The 16,088-nt window shown below is 36.2% G+C and overlaps 1 protein-coding gene across 1 annotated transcript; it reads right to left on the bottom strand.

Moving 5' to 3' along the window:
• Positions 1-440: 440 nt before the first annotated feature.
• Positions 441-12,591, bottom strand: LOC103594622 (proteasome subunit alpha type-1). Its single transcript, XM_008577862.1, has 10 exons — positions 12,509-12,591; positions 11,212-11,256; positions 10,713-10,814; positions 10,489-10,592; positions 9,573-9,628; positions 8,362-8,432; positions 8,116-8,245; positions 4,922-5,001; positions 2,131-2,241; positions 441-797 (listed from the first exon to the last, which is right to left on the bottom strand). The coding sequence occupies exons 1-10, from the start codon at positions 12,509-12,511 to the stop codon at positions 741-743; spliced, it is 759 nt and encodes a 252-aa protein (XP_008576084.1). The 5' UTR covers positions 12,512-12,591; the 3' UTR covers positions 441-740.
• Between the last annotated feature and the right edge of the window lie 3,497 nt (positions 12,592-16,088).

Genomic DNA, 16,088 nt, shown 5'->3' with positions numbered 1-16,088 from the left:
AATAATGGAAGACAGCCTAAGGGTTATGCTGGAGTGGGGCTGGGGAAGATAAGTTTGGGATTAAAATTTCCCTTTTGTTATTTTTGCAAAAGTTATCTACAGAGACCAGAGCCATAACTGCTTCCATCTGTTAGTTAGAAAGAACCATTCATATATTAATAATCTTGCTACTTTTGTTGGAAAATGGTGGTTTCTTATATTTTAATCAGAATCTCCAGGGTTGAACCCTGAAATCTGTATTCTGAACTAAACCTCCATGGATTCTCATGCAGCCAGTCCATACACTGAAGAATTGTTATAAGGCTATGATAGATAGGAGGTATTATTTTTCACCATCACTAAACAAGGCAATTTAATTTGACAAACATGGCAAATGACCATTGTAATCCCAGACTACTATTTATAGTTGAAGCTACTTAAAACAACAAAAACCAATACACAGCAGGTGAAACTATTTTATTTCACAATTGCCTTTAAAACTGCAAAGACACTATTTTCTTCATATAAAAACATTAGTACAGATACCTATACTTTCTAGAAAATGATTTTATAGATGCCCTCAAAGAAAAATGTACCCCATTATATGATTTCAGTGAGGTTGCTTGGAAAAAACATCTGATTCCTGAAACATACCATTCCACCCTTTTGCATCTTTTGGTTCAAAGTAAAGATTATTGTTATCAGTATGCATTCCTGCATTCTTACATATTTGATAATACACATATACACTGGTTTATCATTTAATGCTCCATTGGTTCATCAGCCTTTTCTGCAGGTTCATCAGCAGGTTGAGCAGGCTTAAGAGGGGAAGAAAATAGAAAATAGGTAATCAATATACACTACTATTCACAAATATTACGTTATAAAAAAATTAAGGAGAAAAATGGGTTAGGAGGTAAGATATTTTGGATACTCAATTTTAGTTCACTGTCCTGTTAAAATTTCTGAAGAAAGGTTTTTTTTTTTTTAAATATGTATAATTTCACAGTTCTAAAAACCTAATCATCACTGATCAATTTTACCATTTTATCATACATTTGTCTTGCTCAAGAGTAAAAGCCTTCTTTACACTGTCATTATTAATCTTAAAATACCATTGGTACTTTTTAGACGTTCTTTTCCCCTTTACCATCAATAAACACAGCAAAAATACATTCAAAAAAACCAGCTTACCCAACAGCAGTTTAAAAATGGAAACCTTGCTCCCCAAATACTACCAATACCCTCTTCAAGTTGGAAAAAAATTCATACTATAGAAGAAATATCTGTACCAGACACTTTATTTTCAATTACATAGCTATCAATTAGTCATCTATAAATGGCAAATATAGTTTCCAAATATCCAGCAAAAAGACTCATTTAACCTGAGATTCACCAACACTTTTTGAGGGTTTTTTTTTTTTTTTTTTTTTTTTTTTTTACTATTTGTAAAGAGCCAATTTAGTGTCCAAAGCTGGCCCCCAATGAACCACTTCTCCCAGTCCCCATTCACATAGAATCTGGGGTGGCCCTGTGACTCACTTTAACCAACAGAAAGTACAAAAGTGATGTTGTGCCAGTCCTGGGTCTCAGCCTTAAAAATGCCCGGCAGCTTTCACTTTAGAGCTTTTGCAAGCTCTGAGGTGCCACCATGCTAACGACCCTATTGAAGAAGAGGCCCTGACACTACTCTGGTAGGATGACAAGCCGTCTAGTTGCCCCAGTAAGACACCTACAAGGTATGAATAAAGAAGATACATGAGTAAAGTCATTTTGGATGTTCCAGCCCCACCCTACATCTGACTGCAATGTTTAAGAGACCCCCAAGTGAGATAAGCAAAAAACCATCTAGCTGAGTCCCAGTTGGCCCACAGAATTGTGAGATATAATGTTTGTTGTTTTAAATATTTAAGTTTTGGGGGAGCTTATTACGTATCAATAGGTATCCAAATCAACTCCTCTCCCTTTTTGAGTTTATGGAGATCACTGCCCTCTCAATATTTTACTTTGCTCTGTTCTTAATTTTCCTATTGCCATTTGAATTATGGGCCTATCTCAATAATTAAAGACAAAAATATATTTACACAGTTGCTGTAGGAACAGCAGCTTAAGATATAACTAAAGCCTCTTGTGTTATAACTAGTTATATACCTGTGACTTTCTCTGTGGTCTTTCTTCAAGACCTTCCAGAAATGGAGACACATCATCATCATCGTAGATCGTAAACTCCAAGTCTTTACCAACAATTCCAATGGAAACATTCTGGGGGGAAAAAGGCAAAAATACAAAATCAAGAAAATTTAGGTTGGAAAAATACTTATGATAAAATGTTGGGTAAAAAAAGCAGAATAAGAATGTATGCAGCACTTGAATGAAACTTTAAAAACTACTTATATGTAGGGGAAAAAGGGAGTAGGATACTAGTAGACCCTTGTTATTTGCAGATTTAATATTCACTTTTGATTATCATGAGTAACCCCAAAGGTGTATGTCATCTAGCAACATTTTGTTTTAAAAAGATTATGCAACCTATAAAGTCTCCACAGAGATATTAAATAATAATTATACAATCACTATAATAAAAATGGCTTTAATGCTGACTAATTTCACTTTAATTAACCTCAAGTAGGCCTTAGTTATTCCTGGATTGTACCATAAATGGTCCCTCCCTCCATCATTCAATCTCCCTTTGTCTTGGACAACTCCATATAATGTTTGCCATTGCAGCTGAAAATATTGTTATTTTATCGAGAAAATAGAAGCAACTGGAAGAGAACTTTCACAAACTTCCACTGTATTCACTCTTTCCTGTATCTATGTCCCTTGATTCTCTCTCTTCCCATGACTATGAATGAATAATCCAATTTCCTCTCTAAGGCTCTTCCACCTATATACTGTTAAAAAAACATTGCTCTAGCAGTTTTTCTCATATTTCTCCTACATAATGCTTCCTTTACACTGGGTTATTTCCATAACCATGCAGCAAATATGATGTAATTTCTCCCATCTTAAAAAAACACAACAAAAACCCCTTACTACATCCTCTTCCAGCCATACTCCATTCCTCTGGACCCTCAAAAAAAATCTCCAAAGAGCCATCTCCAGTTCCTCTTCTCCCATTCTCTCCTAATCCCATTCCTATCAGGCTTCTGCCCCAGCATTCCATTAAGACCATTTTGTCAAGCAAGTCTTCAGTGACATCATTGCTAATATAATGGTTAATTCTCAATCTACACCTTCCTTGATTTATTATTAATTTCATTCCCTTCTCCTTGAAAGTTTCTTCACTTGCTTTGAAGAATGCCTCATTTTCCAAGTTCTCCTACCTCTCTGGCCATCTTTCTCAGCCTCTTTTGCTGATATCTACTCATCTCCCAATCTCTAAAGATTAGAGTGTCCTTGGACCAGTCTTCAGATTGCTTGTCTAACTTCACTTGCTTTGAAGAATGCCTCATTTTCCAAGTTCTCCTACCTCTCTGGCCATCTTTCTTAGCCTCTTTTGCTGATATCTACTCATCTCCCAATCTCTAAAGATTAGAGTGTCCTTGGACCAGTCTTCAGATTGCTTGTCTATTTGATTCTTTTAGAAGTTTAATCTAGTCCAATCTCTAAATGCCATCTCTACATAAAAACTAGAATTTTTAACTCTAGGCTGGACCATTCTCCATGGAAATCCAGGGGGTGCTGATAACTGCTTACTCTGTGTCACCAATTGGACAAAAAAAAGGCATTTCAAATTTTACATGTCCAAAATTGGCTGCCTAATCTTCTTCCCCAACCCTAACCCCAAACATGTTTCTCCCACTGTCTTATCCATCTCAGTAAATCATAAATCTTTCTTTCCAGTTAATCAGGCCAAAAATATTGGCAACATTCCTCCCCCACCTAACAATAAATTGGTTAGCAAACCTTTTTGGCTCTAATTTCAAAGCACATCTGAAACTGAACCACTTTTCATCATCTCTATTACTCTGCTCCAATCACCATCATCTCTCACCTGAATTACTGTAACAGCCTTAAAACTACTTCCCCCCACTACTCTGTTGTCAAAATGACAACCAGAGTGAGTGCCTCAAAACCTAAACCAAATTACACCCTCTGCTAAAATTCTTACAGCCTACTCAAAGTAAAATGCAAAGTACCTACAATGGCTTATAGAACATACACAATCTGGCCTTCATTACCTCTCTGAATTCTTTCCTTCTGCTCTTCCTCTTGGACCACTAACTCCAACACTACTGGCCCCCTTGCCTTGAATGCCAGGAATATTCTGACTGCAGGACATTTGCACTTGTATTCTCTGGAATAATCTTGTTCTAGACATCTGCATGGCTCAGACTCACCTCCTTTATATCTCTTCCTCAAATTTCACTTTTTTAGTGAGCCCATCCTTGACCACCATATTTTAAATTACACCTACCACACTACTCACCTATACCCAATTAGTCATTCTTTCTTCTCTTAACCTGTTTTACCTTTTTCTATAGCATTTATCACCTTCTAATACACTATATAATTTACTTATGTGTATATTGTCTGTCTCCCTCCACCAGAATGTATGTTCCATGAAGGCCAAAATGTTTGTTGTTGTGTATACTATATTCTCAATGCCTAGAAAGTACCCGCACATGGTAGGTGCTCAATATATACATATTTAACTAAATAAATAATACAAAAACATGCCATTTTGCTGAAAGAAAGAAAAAAAGGACATTCTACATCAGACTTACTGGTTTTATTGCTTTATACCAAAAAGAAATTGTTTAAAAAATGACACTTCAAAATCAGATCACTTACTGAATAGCTTAAAAGGAAAGAATGAGCCAAAGTAACCATCTCCCAAATTAACGAATATAGTATATACTCCTCTACTACTTACATTTATCCAATAAAGGATTAAACTGTAATGTTGATATTTACAATTGGAAAATATGATATTTACCTTTGTAGTTAGGTCTTGCTCTGCAGGAAGTGTCTCCCTTAAGGCACGCAGACCATGCTTAACCAGTTCATTCAAATTACCTATATGTAATAAATTAACAATTATTTCTTAATTTCATTTTCATGCTAGGCTCTTTTTATTTATCATGTCTACAGTCTGAAATCATGGTCTTAGATACACACTAAACTTATCACAGTAAAAACAGTCAAAAGTTTAATGCTAGTCATATAATTTAATATCAATAATATTGCTGACTATTATTTTATTAAATGAGGACACATGATTTTGTCACTAAATTTGACCTTTTCCTTTCCTAGTTTAAAATAAAAAAGACTGATTCACAAATGATACAATTCAAAGTTTTGTAGAAGGTGTTATATGGAATGCCAGTCCCTGTGTACGCTCTTTATAAAAGGAGTGTCCAATTCATTCTTCGTGGCCAGTATTACCCTGATATCAAAACCAAAGATATCACAAAAAGAGAAAACTACAGACCAATATCCCTTATGAATAGACACAAAAAGCCTGAACGAAATTCTACAATACTACAAACTGAATCCAGCAACATACACATACATATAAAAAGGACTGTATAACTGATACGGGTTGAACATGTGTCCCCTGAGAGGCTCGTGTGGAAGACTGATACCCAGTGTGGCAGTATTGAAAGGTGGGGCCTTTACAAGGTGATTGGATCATGAGAACTATGCTCTTATGAATGGATTAACTCATTAAATGGAGTAATGGTGATAGAGTTTCAATATATTGTCCTCCCAGAATACATGTGGAAATTTGATTCCCAATGTGGCAGTGCTGGAAGATATTTGAGTTATGGGGGTAGATACCTCATGAATGGATTAATGCTCTCCCTGGGAGGGGGGGGCACTAGTGAGTTCTTGCTCTATTAGTTCCCGTGAGAGCTGGTTGTTTAAAAGACTCTGTAACCTTCTCTTTGTCTCTCTTGCTTCCTCTTGCCATGTGATCTGTTTGTACCCACCAGCTGCCTGCTGATTTCCACCATGAGTGGAAGCACCCTGAGGCCCATGCCAGATAAAGCTGTCCCAGAATTATAAGCCAAATAAACCTCTGTTCCTTATAAATTACCCAGTCTCAGGTATTCTGTTATAGCAACACAAAATGGACTAATACAAATGGGTTAATGGTTTAATGAGTTATCATTGGTGTGGACTGGTGGCTTTATAAGGAGAGCAAGTGAGCACATTAACAAGCGCCCTCTGTCGTTCTTGCCATTCCCACAATGTGATACCCTGCATCCCCATGGGACTCTGTAGAGAGTTCCCACCAAGAAGAAGGCCCTCACTAGATGTGCCCCCAGGATCTTGGACTTCTCAGCCTTCAAAACTTTAAGAAATAAATTTCATTTCTTTATAAATTACCAGTTTCAGGTATTCTGTCATCAAGACAGAAAACTGACTAATACAATGACCAAGGGGAATTTATCCCAGAAATGCAAAATTGGTTTAACATCTAAAAGTCAATTAACATAACATGCCACATTAATAGAATGAAGGGAAAAAAATCCACATAATCACCTCAATAGATGTATAAAAAGCGTGTGATAAAACCTAAAACCTTACATGACAAAAATACTCAAACTATTAATTAATCGAAGGGAACCTCCTCAATCTGATAAAGGGCATCTACAAAAAACTCATAGCTAACATCATACTTAATAGTGAATGACTAAAAGCTTTGCTCTTAAGATCAGGAACAAAAAGGATGCCTGCTCTTACCACTTTCATTTATCACTGTACCAGAGGTTCTACCCAGGGCAATGAGGTAAGAAAAAGAAGTAAAAGGCATCCAGATTGGAAAGGAAGAAGTAAAACTATCTCTATTCCCAGAACACATGATCTTAGATCTAAAAAACTACTCAAACTAATAAATGAGTTTGGCAAGATTTCAGGATACAAGATCAGTATACAAAAATCCATTGTATTTCTATACACAATTGCAATGAATAATCCACATATGAAATTAAGAAAATTATTCTGTTCCCAACAGCACCAAAAAGAATAAAATACTTAGGAATAAATTTAACAGAATAAAAGACTTGTATATTGAAAACTACAAAACATTGTTGAAAGAAATTAAAGAAGACCTAAATAAGTGAAAAACATCCCATGTTAATGGATCAGAAGACATGAATTATTAAAGTAACAATACTCCCCCAAATGATCTATGGATTCAATGTGATCCTTATTAATTTCCAGAACCCTGAGTTTCTGAGGAGTTTCTCTAGGCAGAAATATCATATTCATGTTGCTGCAAGTGTGCTCTGTGACCCCTTATGGGAGGGATTCCTCTGGACTCTGTCTTTCTACATATCTTTACTATATTGCTATAAGTTATAGGCTGAGTCCTATGAATCCTAGCAAATCTCTGAATGTAGAGGTGATCTTGGGGACCACCAGCCCAATTATCATAATTTAAAATGTTAAACTTTAATCCAGCATTTCCTAAGCTTATCTGGCCATTGAATCCCCTTTTCCCAAAGTTAAACCTACTATCATTCTACAACATAATTTGCTTTCAGTAATATTAATAAGACAATTAGTTTTCTCTGCATTCACTCAGTCCAAATATTTCCTCCACAGACTGCTATAATGTCACAAGAAAATAGATAAGCAACAAAGCAAAATGTTAAAACCCTGATACTAATCTTCCTTCCAATGTGAAGCAAAGCACTGGAAACCTGCCCTCTCATCACATCTTATATCTTTTACCTTTCTTTCCCACAGCTACATTGCCTTTTTACTTGTTTATGAACTACTTAATGCAGAAATGTCTATGTGGCTTAAAATAAGAACAGAATTTCAGGAAACTAAGAGTTGTAAACAGAACTTAGAATTGGCAGTGTCAATGGTTCTCAACTCTGGCTGCGTCATACTTCAGATCAAATGAATCAAGTATTTTTAAGATTGGGATACACTTTTATATTTTGAAAAAGTTCTACTGGTGATTGAAACTACTGTGGTAACAAAAGGGATAAAAACTAGTATGTGTGACAGAAACAATAAACATTTCATTGGCTTAATTTAAAAACAAACAAAAAAAAACATACAAATCCTCCTTCCAATAAAGGCTGATAGTTTTCTTCATGTAGGATACTATGTTTATTCACTATATAAAGACTAGAAAAGGCAAAAAAGAAAAAAAAGGCTATCACTTACAATCCATAAACTCAGCCATATGTCTCTCCAAGTAAGTACGAGCTGACTGAGAACGGGCTCCAATAGACATAGCTCTGCAGTCAAAATAGTTAGCAGATGGACAGGTTTGGAAAATGTGAGGGCCCATATCCTATTAAAAAAAAAAAAACACCACATAATTCTTGACTTCGGCTGAGTTAAAAACTACAAAAATTTCTAGTTAGTTTTTACAAATCATTAAAATATAACAATACACTTTTAACTTACATCATAGCCAGCAATAAGCAGCCCGACACCATACGGTCGCCGGCCATATCGCTGTGTTGGTATCTGGGTCTCTTAAACTAGTTAAAGAGCTTGTTCTACCAACGAATAAAGTGTTATATTTATTTTCAAATTAAACATTATTAACAAAGACCACTGTCTTCTTCCTGAATTGTTGCATAATCCACCACAGAAAGAAGAAAATAAAAAGTGAATTTCTTTGGCCTAATATTACAAAATGTTTGACTTTCCACAAAACCCCAGAATGAGTGCTAGCAAAATGATCTCTTTCCATGTAGAACCTCATTTATTTTTATTTATTTATTTAATTACATACATATAAGAAAACCGGAAAGGTAAGAAAGTCATGGCCACAGGACGCATTTTTGTGCCAAACTTGGAGCCACATGGGGTTTTTTTAAAAAAAGACAAAAGCAGTCCTTAGCTGTAGAAAATCTTTGTCTCAGAGCACTTACAGAATATGAAAAAAAGCTGAGCAAGGGAAAAAGAACAATTTCTCTTCTCTCATCCTTCCCACTTTCAGAAACAGTTTATCTTAATTCTAGGTCTTGAACCAGCAAAAAGAGTACCTACTTTACTTTTTTTCTTGAAAGCAGACTAAAGTTTCCCCAACAGAGCAATTGCAAGAAACAATCCACAGCAGAGGACATCTTTACATGTTCCTGCCAATGTTACTTCTATTTATAAGCAGGAGCCTAGAGGAAATACTAAACACTAGACTGCTGAGTGTTACTGTTAAACCTGACAAGATTCAAGCAAGGTTAACATTAGGTAAAAGGGAATTCATTTCTTATTTCACGGGGTGGTTCTCCTTTCTTTCCACATTGCTTCATCCAGTGTATGTGTATATCACATCTGATGATCAAATGTTTACTGCAGGAACCAAACTATTTGTTCAGTACTTTTATTTAAATCCATTTTCCACAGCTGTCTAAAACTGCACTGCACAGGATGGCATGCACTGATCACATGTTGCTACTGAACACTTGAAAAGTAGCCAGACTGAATTGAGATGTACTGTAACAGTGAAATACACACCAAAGTTCAAAGACTTAATACCAAAAAAAGGTACAATATCTCATTAATAAAGTCTTATACTGATTATGTTGGCATGGTACTATTTTAGACAGATTGGGTTAAATAAAATGTTTCACAATATAACATATTTAACATTTTTAAGAGCAAACACAAACCCATAATGCTATCACTACAGTGCTGACTTAAATGATCAAGGGACTGGCTAGATACCCTGAAAATCTTAAACAATGGCATTACTATTTACCCTGACTGTTTATATTCTTTCTTCCCTAATCAAATCACAAACTTAAGATATTAGTTTTGGCCCACCCCCAAAACACACACACACACACACACACACTACCTGAAAGGCACTGTGTTAAGTGCTCTACAGGTTAGTCTATTTAACAATAACCTTGAAAAAGTAAATATGGTAAAAAATCAAGAGTTTTGTAATTAGCCCAATCTCAGATACTAAGTGGTGAAGGTGAGAACTCAATCTGTGTGATATCAAAGCCCCACTTCTTCATTTACATATTGTCTCTCAACCAGAAATAATCTTTCTCTCTTCTGGACTCTCACAGAAATTTACATGTTACTCTTCACTTTCTACCTTGTGTTATAGATAAACTGGATTTTAAGTTCCTTGAAGACAAGATCCATTTCTGAGTCACCTTTGTATACCTCACAGTATCCACTATTAAGCTTTGCCAAAAATAAATGTCTAATAAATACTGATGTATTAAAGAAAGCAAGGCTAATTCGGTTCATTCTTAGAAACCAGACATAAGTGTCAAGCTCTTTTTAGATATAACAGGGTCTCAAACAATATACACTGAGTTAACAAGTATCAGTGACTTCTTAAAGTGTTAATACTAGTATGTTTAATTCTATTAATTACTACTACAGGAATCATTTTTTTGGAATACTTAGTAACTAACTCAAACCCACTAAGGTATTCACGAACTTCAATTATATGTATTCTGGCAGATAATTTCCTAAAATATCTTATCTGCATCTTTTCTAGAAAGGTAAAATAATCAATTATGAATCAAAAAGGGTATTTCCTTTATTTTACATAATCATACTCACCATAACAGTCTAGCATCAGCAGTAAGTCCTGCAATTGAGATACCAATATGGTTGTCAACATGGAGAATTTTTTTCTGATGAGCTGCAAGCTCTGACTGTGCCCTCTATATAGAGACATTATAAAACATAAAAATAAGTTCACAACTTTATTGTCTACACTGTGAAATTTACATTTGGTAGTTCTGTTTTCTAAAGGAGGAAAATATATTTATTGCTTTACTCACCTTCAATGCAACCAACACTGCATGGGTTTTTGATTTCAGACCAACTGTGGCTGAACCTTGTTTAACAGCTTCCATTGCATATTCAATTTGATGAATCCTGCCCTAAAGAGAAAAAACAACATATCCCGAGCCATCTTAGGCTTTTATTTTAATTAAATTTTTTAAATTAAATTAAAAATTAGAGTTCCCAAACCTCAACTGAGCATAGTTAAATCTTAAATGATTTTTTTTTTAAAACCAGGAAACTTATTTTAATTATAAATCTAAGTTCCAGGAATGTGATTAAAAATTAGAGTTCCCAAACCTCAACTGAGCATAGTTAAATCTTAAATGATTTTTTTTTAAAACCAGGAAACTTATTTTAATTATAAATCTAAGTTCCAGGAATGTGTAAAATGATTATATTCCATTTTCTCATGGCCTGTAACCTAAAGAGTTTCTAAACATATTGCAGCCACAAGAAGCCACTTCATAGAAATGGTATAAAACATTATCTTACCTGAGGGCTCCAAACAGTGACATCATTGTCATACTGGTTGCGAAACTGAAAGTAAAAGAAAAAAGATCTATTAATACAGGAACGTTACAAATCCAAGCTCCTAACATTTATTAAGAAACATGCTTGCATGTGTTTCCACTCAACATTTACACAATTCTGTTAATGTAACCTCATTGGAAGATTACTATCGTACTCAGTTGTAAGCCAATTCCACATTTACCAATAGCTAGTGATGGAGGGAGACACAGATCTAGACAGGTCCTATTTTCCCAATTTCCTATTCTGCCACTCTCCACAGTACTCCCTTTGGGTTCCGTCAGTTGCTAAAGTTCATACGCATCAACTTTCCTTCCTAACTTTATGTTGTTCCCTTATACTGGGCCCTAATAATGGTCAAAAGCCTTCTTTTTTTCTAAATTAGCTCAAATATCTATCTCTTGATGTCTTCATCTTTTCTCCCCAAATGTCCAACACATACTGCCTCTAATATTACAATTAGAGACACGTCTGATTTATTTTTGAACCTTTGCTAAAGTGCTTTGTACGTATAAATACTCATAATGAATGAACACAAAAATATCCTCAGGAAGTTAGAGGCGGACACATACAGCTACAGCGAGAGAACCATTATTGACATAATGACAGTATTAAAAGAAGTCTGTCAGAACTTGGGAGAATAATCATAGGGGTGAGAAGGTTGAGTGCTGGAATGGGAGACATGGGTTGGAAGCCCAGAGCCCCATATTTTAACCCTGATTCCATCACTTCCCCTCTCAGCCTCGGTTTACTCATCACAAAGTGATTGAAAAGGGCCTTTTCTGATCGAGTTCTAAGGGAGAGGCAATCAGACGGCCCCACCAGGAAAAAGGAGGCGGTCCAGAAACACAAACCGTGGGGTCAAGTCCGCACTGGCAGTACAGAGAGGCCCCCAAGTCAAGTTCCTATCTTCTGTCTCATGCAGAGCACGAGGGGCTGCTGTGGACCGCTCGCAATCTACTCCACTGAAGGAACTTGGGCGTGGGTACAGGGTGGAAGGGACTCGGCTAGTTGACAGAGGAAGTGTCCGAAGCCCCGCGGAAAGCGAAATAAACCGCGGGGCAAAGGCCGCACCTATTACCGACCGCCCCTCGCCTGGCCAGGCCGGAGATGCTGAATCACTGCCGGAGCCCTCCCGTGAGCTGAGGCGCTCATGCCCCGTGGCCCCAGACCCCTCTAAGGATGACAAGAGACGGGGCTCATCATCCTCCAGTGACCGGACCTCTGCCCTAAACCTTCCAGGGATTGGGATACAACGCACCATGACTTCAGCGCCGGCCTGGCTGTGGCCTCCTGCAAACAGGCGAATCAAGGAGCACTGCCGAAACTACCACTCGACGATCTGCAGAGAAGTCTGTGGGAGGATTCGGACGGCAGCGGCGCAAGGCAGGGTAGTGTATCCCAGAGCTATCGATAGGCGTCCAAAGCTTCCCCGCCCGCTCGGGGGTGGGCGGGGCCTCCGAGGATTGAGGAATTGAGATTGGCGGGAAACCCTGGGCCAGGAGTGCCTGCTGGGGCTCCGAGCTGCGGCGCCGCCACTAACACGTCTCTCTTCTTGGATCCTCAGCCAAATTCTGTGTGTACTGCAGATTCCCGCCAGTTTCTCACCGCCGCTGCCGGATGCACCTGAAATCGCTTGAGACAACTTGCCGCTCAACCTGTCATTCACCGTCCACAGAGATATGGGGTGTTGTGTGACTGAGAAGAATGAGGCTGCAGGAAAGGCCACGAAAAAATGGTCGGTTTGTGTGTGTCAACCGTACCTTCCTCGAGTATCTTGTGTACATGCTTTTCTTCTTTACTCCCTGGAGGTCTCATTTTTCAAGGCTCGTTGTCATTCACTACTTATTTTTATTATCATTAGTTTCCTCTTGAGGGTACTAATGTCTTTCTGTGCTCTTAAAATCAAGCATGATACCTCAGAAAAAAATGGACATTTTCTTCCGACTTAACGTATTTTGTCTTTGGAGAGCACCTTTCAGTAAATCCTCAAGTGAAATACTTTGACAGCTCTGTAAACAGCTGCCAACCTGACATCTACCGACTACTAATTTTCTTTATAAAGGAGAAAGGATGAGTTCTTAGCCTCAGGTAAGGTAAGCGTTGAGGACCTGAGTTTTGCAGGTGAAGTAACAGACTCATCACTTTAAGTGATTTGCTCAAGTTCACAGCAACTTCGTATCACACTTTTAAATTTTTTCACGTATATATTTTGAACATTTTTTCATGTTAAACACTTTGTAGGTCAAACACGACTCCCTAGTGTTCTGTGTTGTGAACATAATGGTATTTACCCAGATCTCTATTGTTTAATATTTAGGTCCCTCCAAACAACTCATTTATGAATGGTTTTATATATCTTTTTTTGTGTACATCCATTCTTTATTTAGAATAAATTCCTAAAAATGGAATTGCACTGTCAGATGAAATGGATGTTTTTAAGTCTTTTGATAAAAAGTGCTAAATTGTCCAGAAATGTTTTAGCAATCTATACTCTCAACAGGAGTATAAAAGAGATTGCCTCCTTAAATTCACCAACACTGGTTATGTGATTTTTAAAAAGTACTGTTAATTTAGTAGATTAAATTATCGGATTAAATTAATAGATTGTTTTGTTTCTCCAGCACCTTTCACAATGTCTAGCACATATTAAGTGCTTCATAAATATTGCTGTGTGAATAAGTGAATGTTGAATGAATGATTAAATAAATGCTCACTTGAAATTTGCTGTAGTACACAAACATTTTGATAATTCTTTTCCATATATTTCTGTCGTCACATGCCTCACAGAAATGTATAATAAATATATAATTTTAAAAAAATTTTACAAATAAAATGATACTAAACTATTTTATACTAATACACTTAAAAAATTACAGCTATCTTATCATGTCCATAAGTAAAGATCAATATTTTCAATAGTTCCACAGTATTCCACTGTGTGGAAAAACAATAATTTACCTAACTATTGGTGAGCAATTAGATTATTTCCAAGTTTTTGCTATTAGAAAAATACTATAATGAATATTCTTGTACATGCACATGCTTTGTGTACTTTCCTGATTACCTCCTTATGATGAATTCACAGACGTAGAATTGTGGGGTCAAAGGGAATGCACATTTACACTTATAATACATATGGCTGAGTTTCAAAAAAAGTTGTATCAATTCATATTCTACAGTGCCTGAGAGTTCACTTTCTTTATATCTCCCCAACACTTGATATTGTATTTTTTACCTTTATCAAGCTGTAGGCAGAAAAAGTAAAAACCTCTTGTTTCAATTTTATTTTATCTATCTATTTTATTTTATTTTATTTCAATTTTATTTGTATGTTTTGGTTACTAGTAAAAAAAATTTTTTTACCTTTATCAAGCTGTAGGCAGAAAAAGTAAAAACCTCTTGTTTCAATTTTATTTTATTTTATCTATCTATTTTATTTTATTTTATTTCAATTTTATTTGTATGTTTTGGTTACTAGTAAAAAAAATTTTTTTCATCTATTTCTTGGCTGTTACTCTAGAGAATTGCCACTTCATTCCTTTTTCAATTTATTGTTGAGTTAATTATTTTCTCATTGATTTTTTTAGGAGCTCCCTGCAGTTAGGTATTGTAACCTCTTATTACTGTGTTACTTTTATAGAAGGAGCCTTTGGATAGAAAAGATACCCACTTTTAGCCCAAGTAAAAGGGTGGGGGGGTTGGGGTGGCAGATATTGTAAACTTATAATAGGGAATCACATAAACATCCAAGCATAGGAGTTTTTTGTTTTTTTTTTTAAATATATACTGAGGTAGTCCTAGTACATGGAACAAAGCTTGGCATATAGTACGCACTCACTAAACATTTGTTGAATGAATGAAATAACGATGGATCTATCCTGTTCTTTTGATTATTAATTATCTCCTAAGCAAATATCTGGGGCTTTGTGGTATATCCTTCATTCACAATAATTGGTTGTACTCTTTGGAGTGGCTCTTATCAAAGATCCACTTGTAGAGCAAAAGAAGGGGCATTTTGTTGGTCTTTTTGTTGAAACTGAAGGTCCTGAATGCTTATTAAAGTTTTATACGACTTTCAGCTCCTCTCTGCATGTTTTGGGGATTTAGCTCAGAATACATCTTTATCCTTAACCAAGAGCTGATAAGTTGATCAATAAAGATATTTTGTAGAAGGACTGGGTCAGCAAACATAGCACTACCTCTTTAAAGGACATTGGTAAGTTATGTCAGGCTTTTTATAGAATTAAATGAAAAAAAATTCTAAATAAAAGCCAAGGTGAAAACTTTTTCCCATTGACATAAATTTCATTGTGTTACTCTGCTTAACAACTGTAACTAGTACATTGAACAAATGAGATGTGTAGTGTGTAATATGCAAATAACTGATTGTTCCCCCCCCACATGTTAAAACACACTTGATGGAGTTAATTCTTCCATGCTTATTAGATGAAATATAGTACAAATCTCATGACTTTTCTGATCATACTAATAAAAACAAGTTAAGAGCCACAGATCAGTAATTAATATGCCAGTATAATAAAAATTTTGATGGTGAAGCTTCTTGCCTCCCCCAGGTAGAGCCTGCCATGGTAAAAGCAGAAATGGCTGACTTCCTCTCTATGTACCTGCCTAAAATTTCTCTCCTAATGCCCCCTCCCACCACCAACACCAACTAGGTTGCCTTACCTCTTCCAAGCTGAAACAGAGGAAGGGGCAAGAAAGTTCTCAACTTGGCTACTAGCTCTGAGATTAAGGGTTGGTACTCTTTGAGCTTGGTAGGTGTTTACAGCTGGCACTTGTTACTTTATGGGTTCTTTGAAAACATCTTCATTCTCATC

The sequence above is a fragment of the Galeopterus variegatus genome, unplaced genomic scaffold (genome assembly GCF_000696425.1).
Source record: "Galeopterus variegatus unplaced genomic scaffold, G_variegatus-3.0.2 Scaffold1591, whole genome shotgun sequence".
NCBI lineage: Eukaryota > Metazoa > Chordata > Mammalia > Dermoptera > Cynocephalidae > Galeopterus > Galeopterus variegatus.
This window is presented reverse-complemented; position numbering and strand designations above follow the sequence as displayed.

Coding starts and splice junctions, on each gene's coding strand:
- LOC103594622 (XM_008577862.1), bottom strand. Junction 9,629..10,488: donor GCTGATGCTAGACTGTTATG/GTGAGTATGATT, acceptor TAAGATTTTCAG/GGTATCTAGCCAGTCCCTTG. Junction 798..2,130: donor GACCACAGAGAAAGTCACAG/GTATATAACTAG, acceptor TCCCCTCTTAAG/CCTGCTCAACCTGCTGATGA.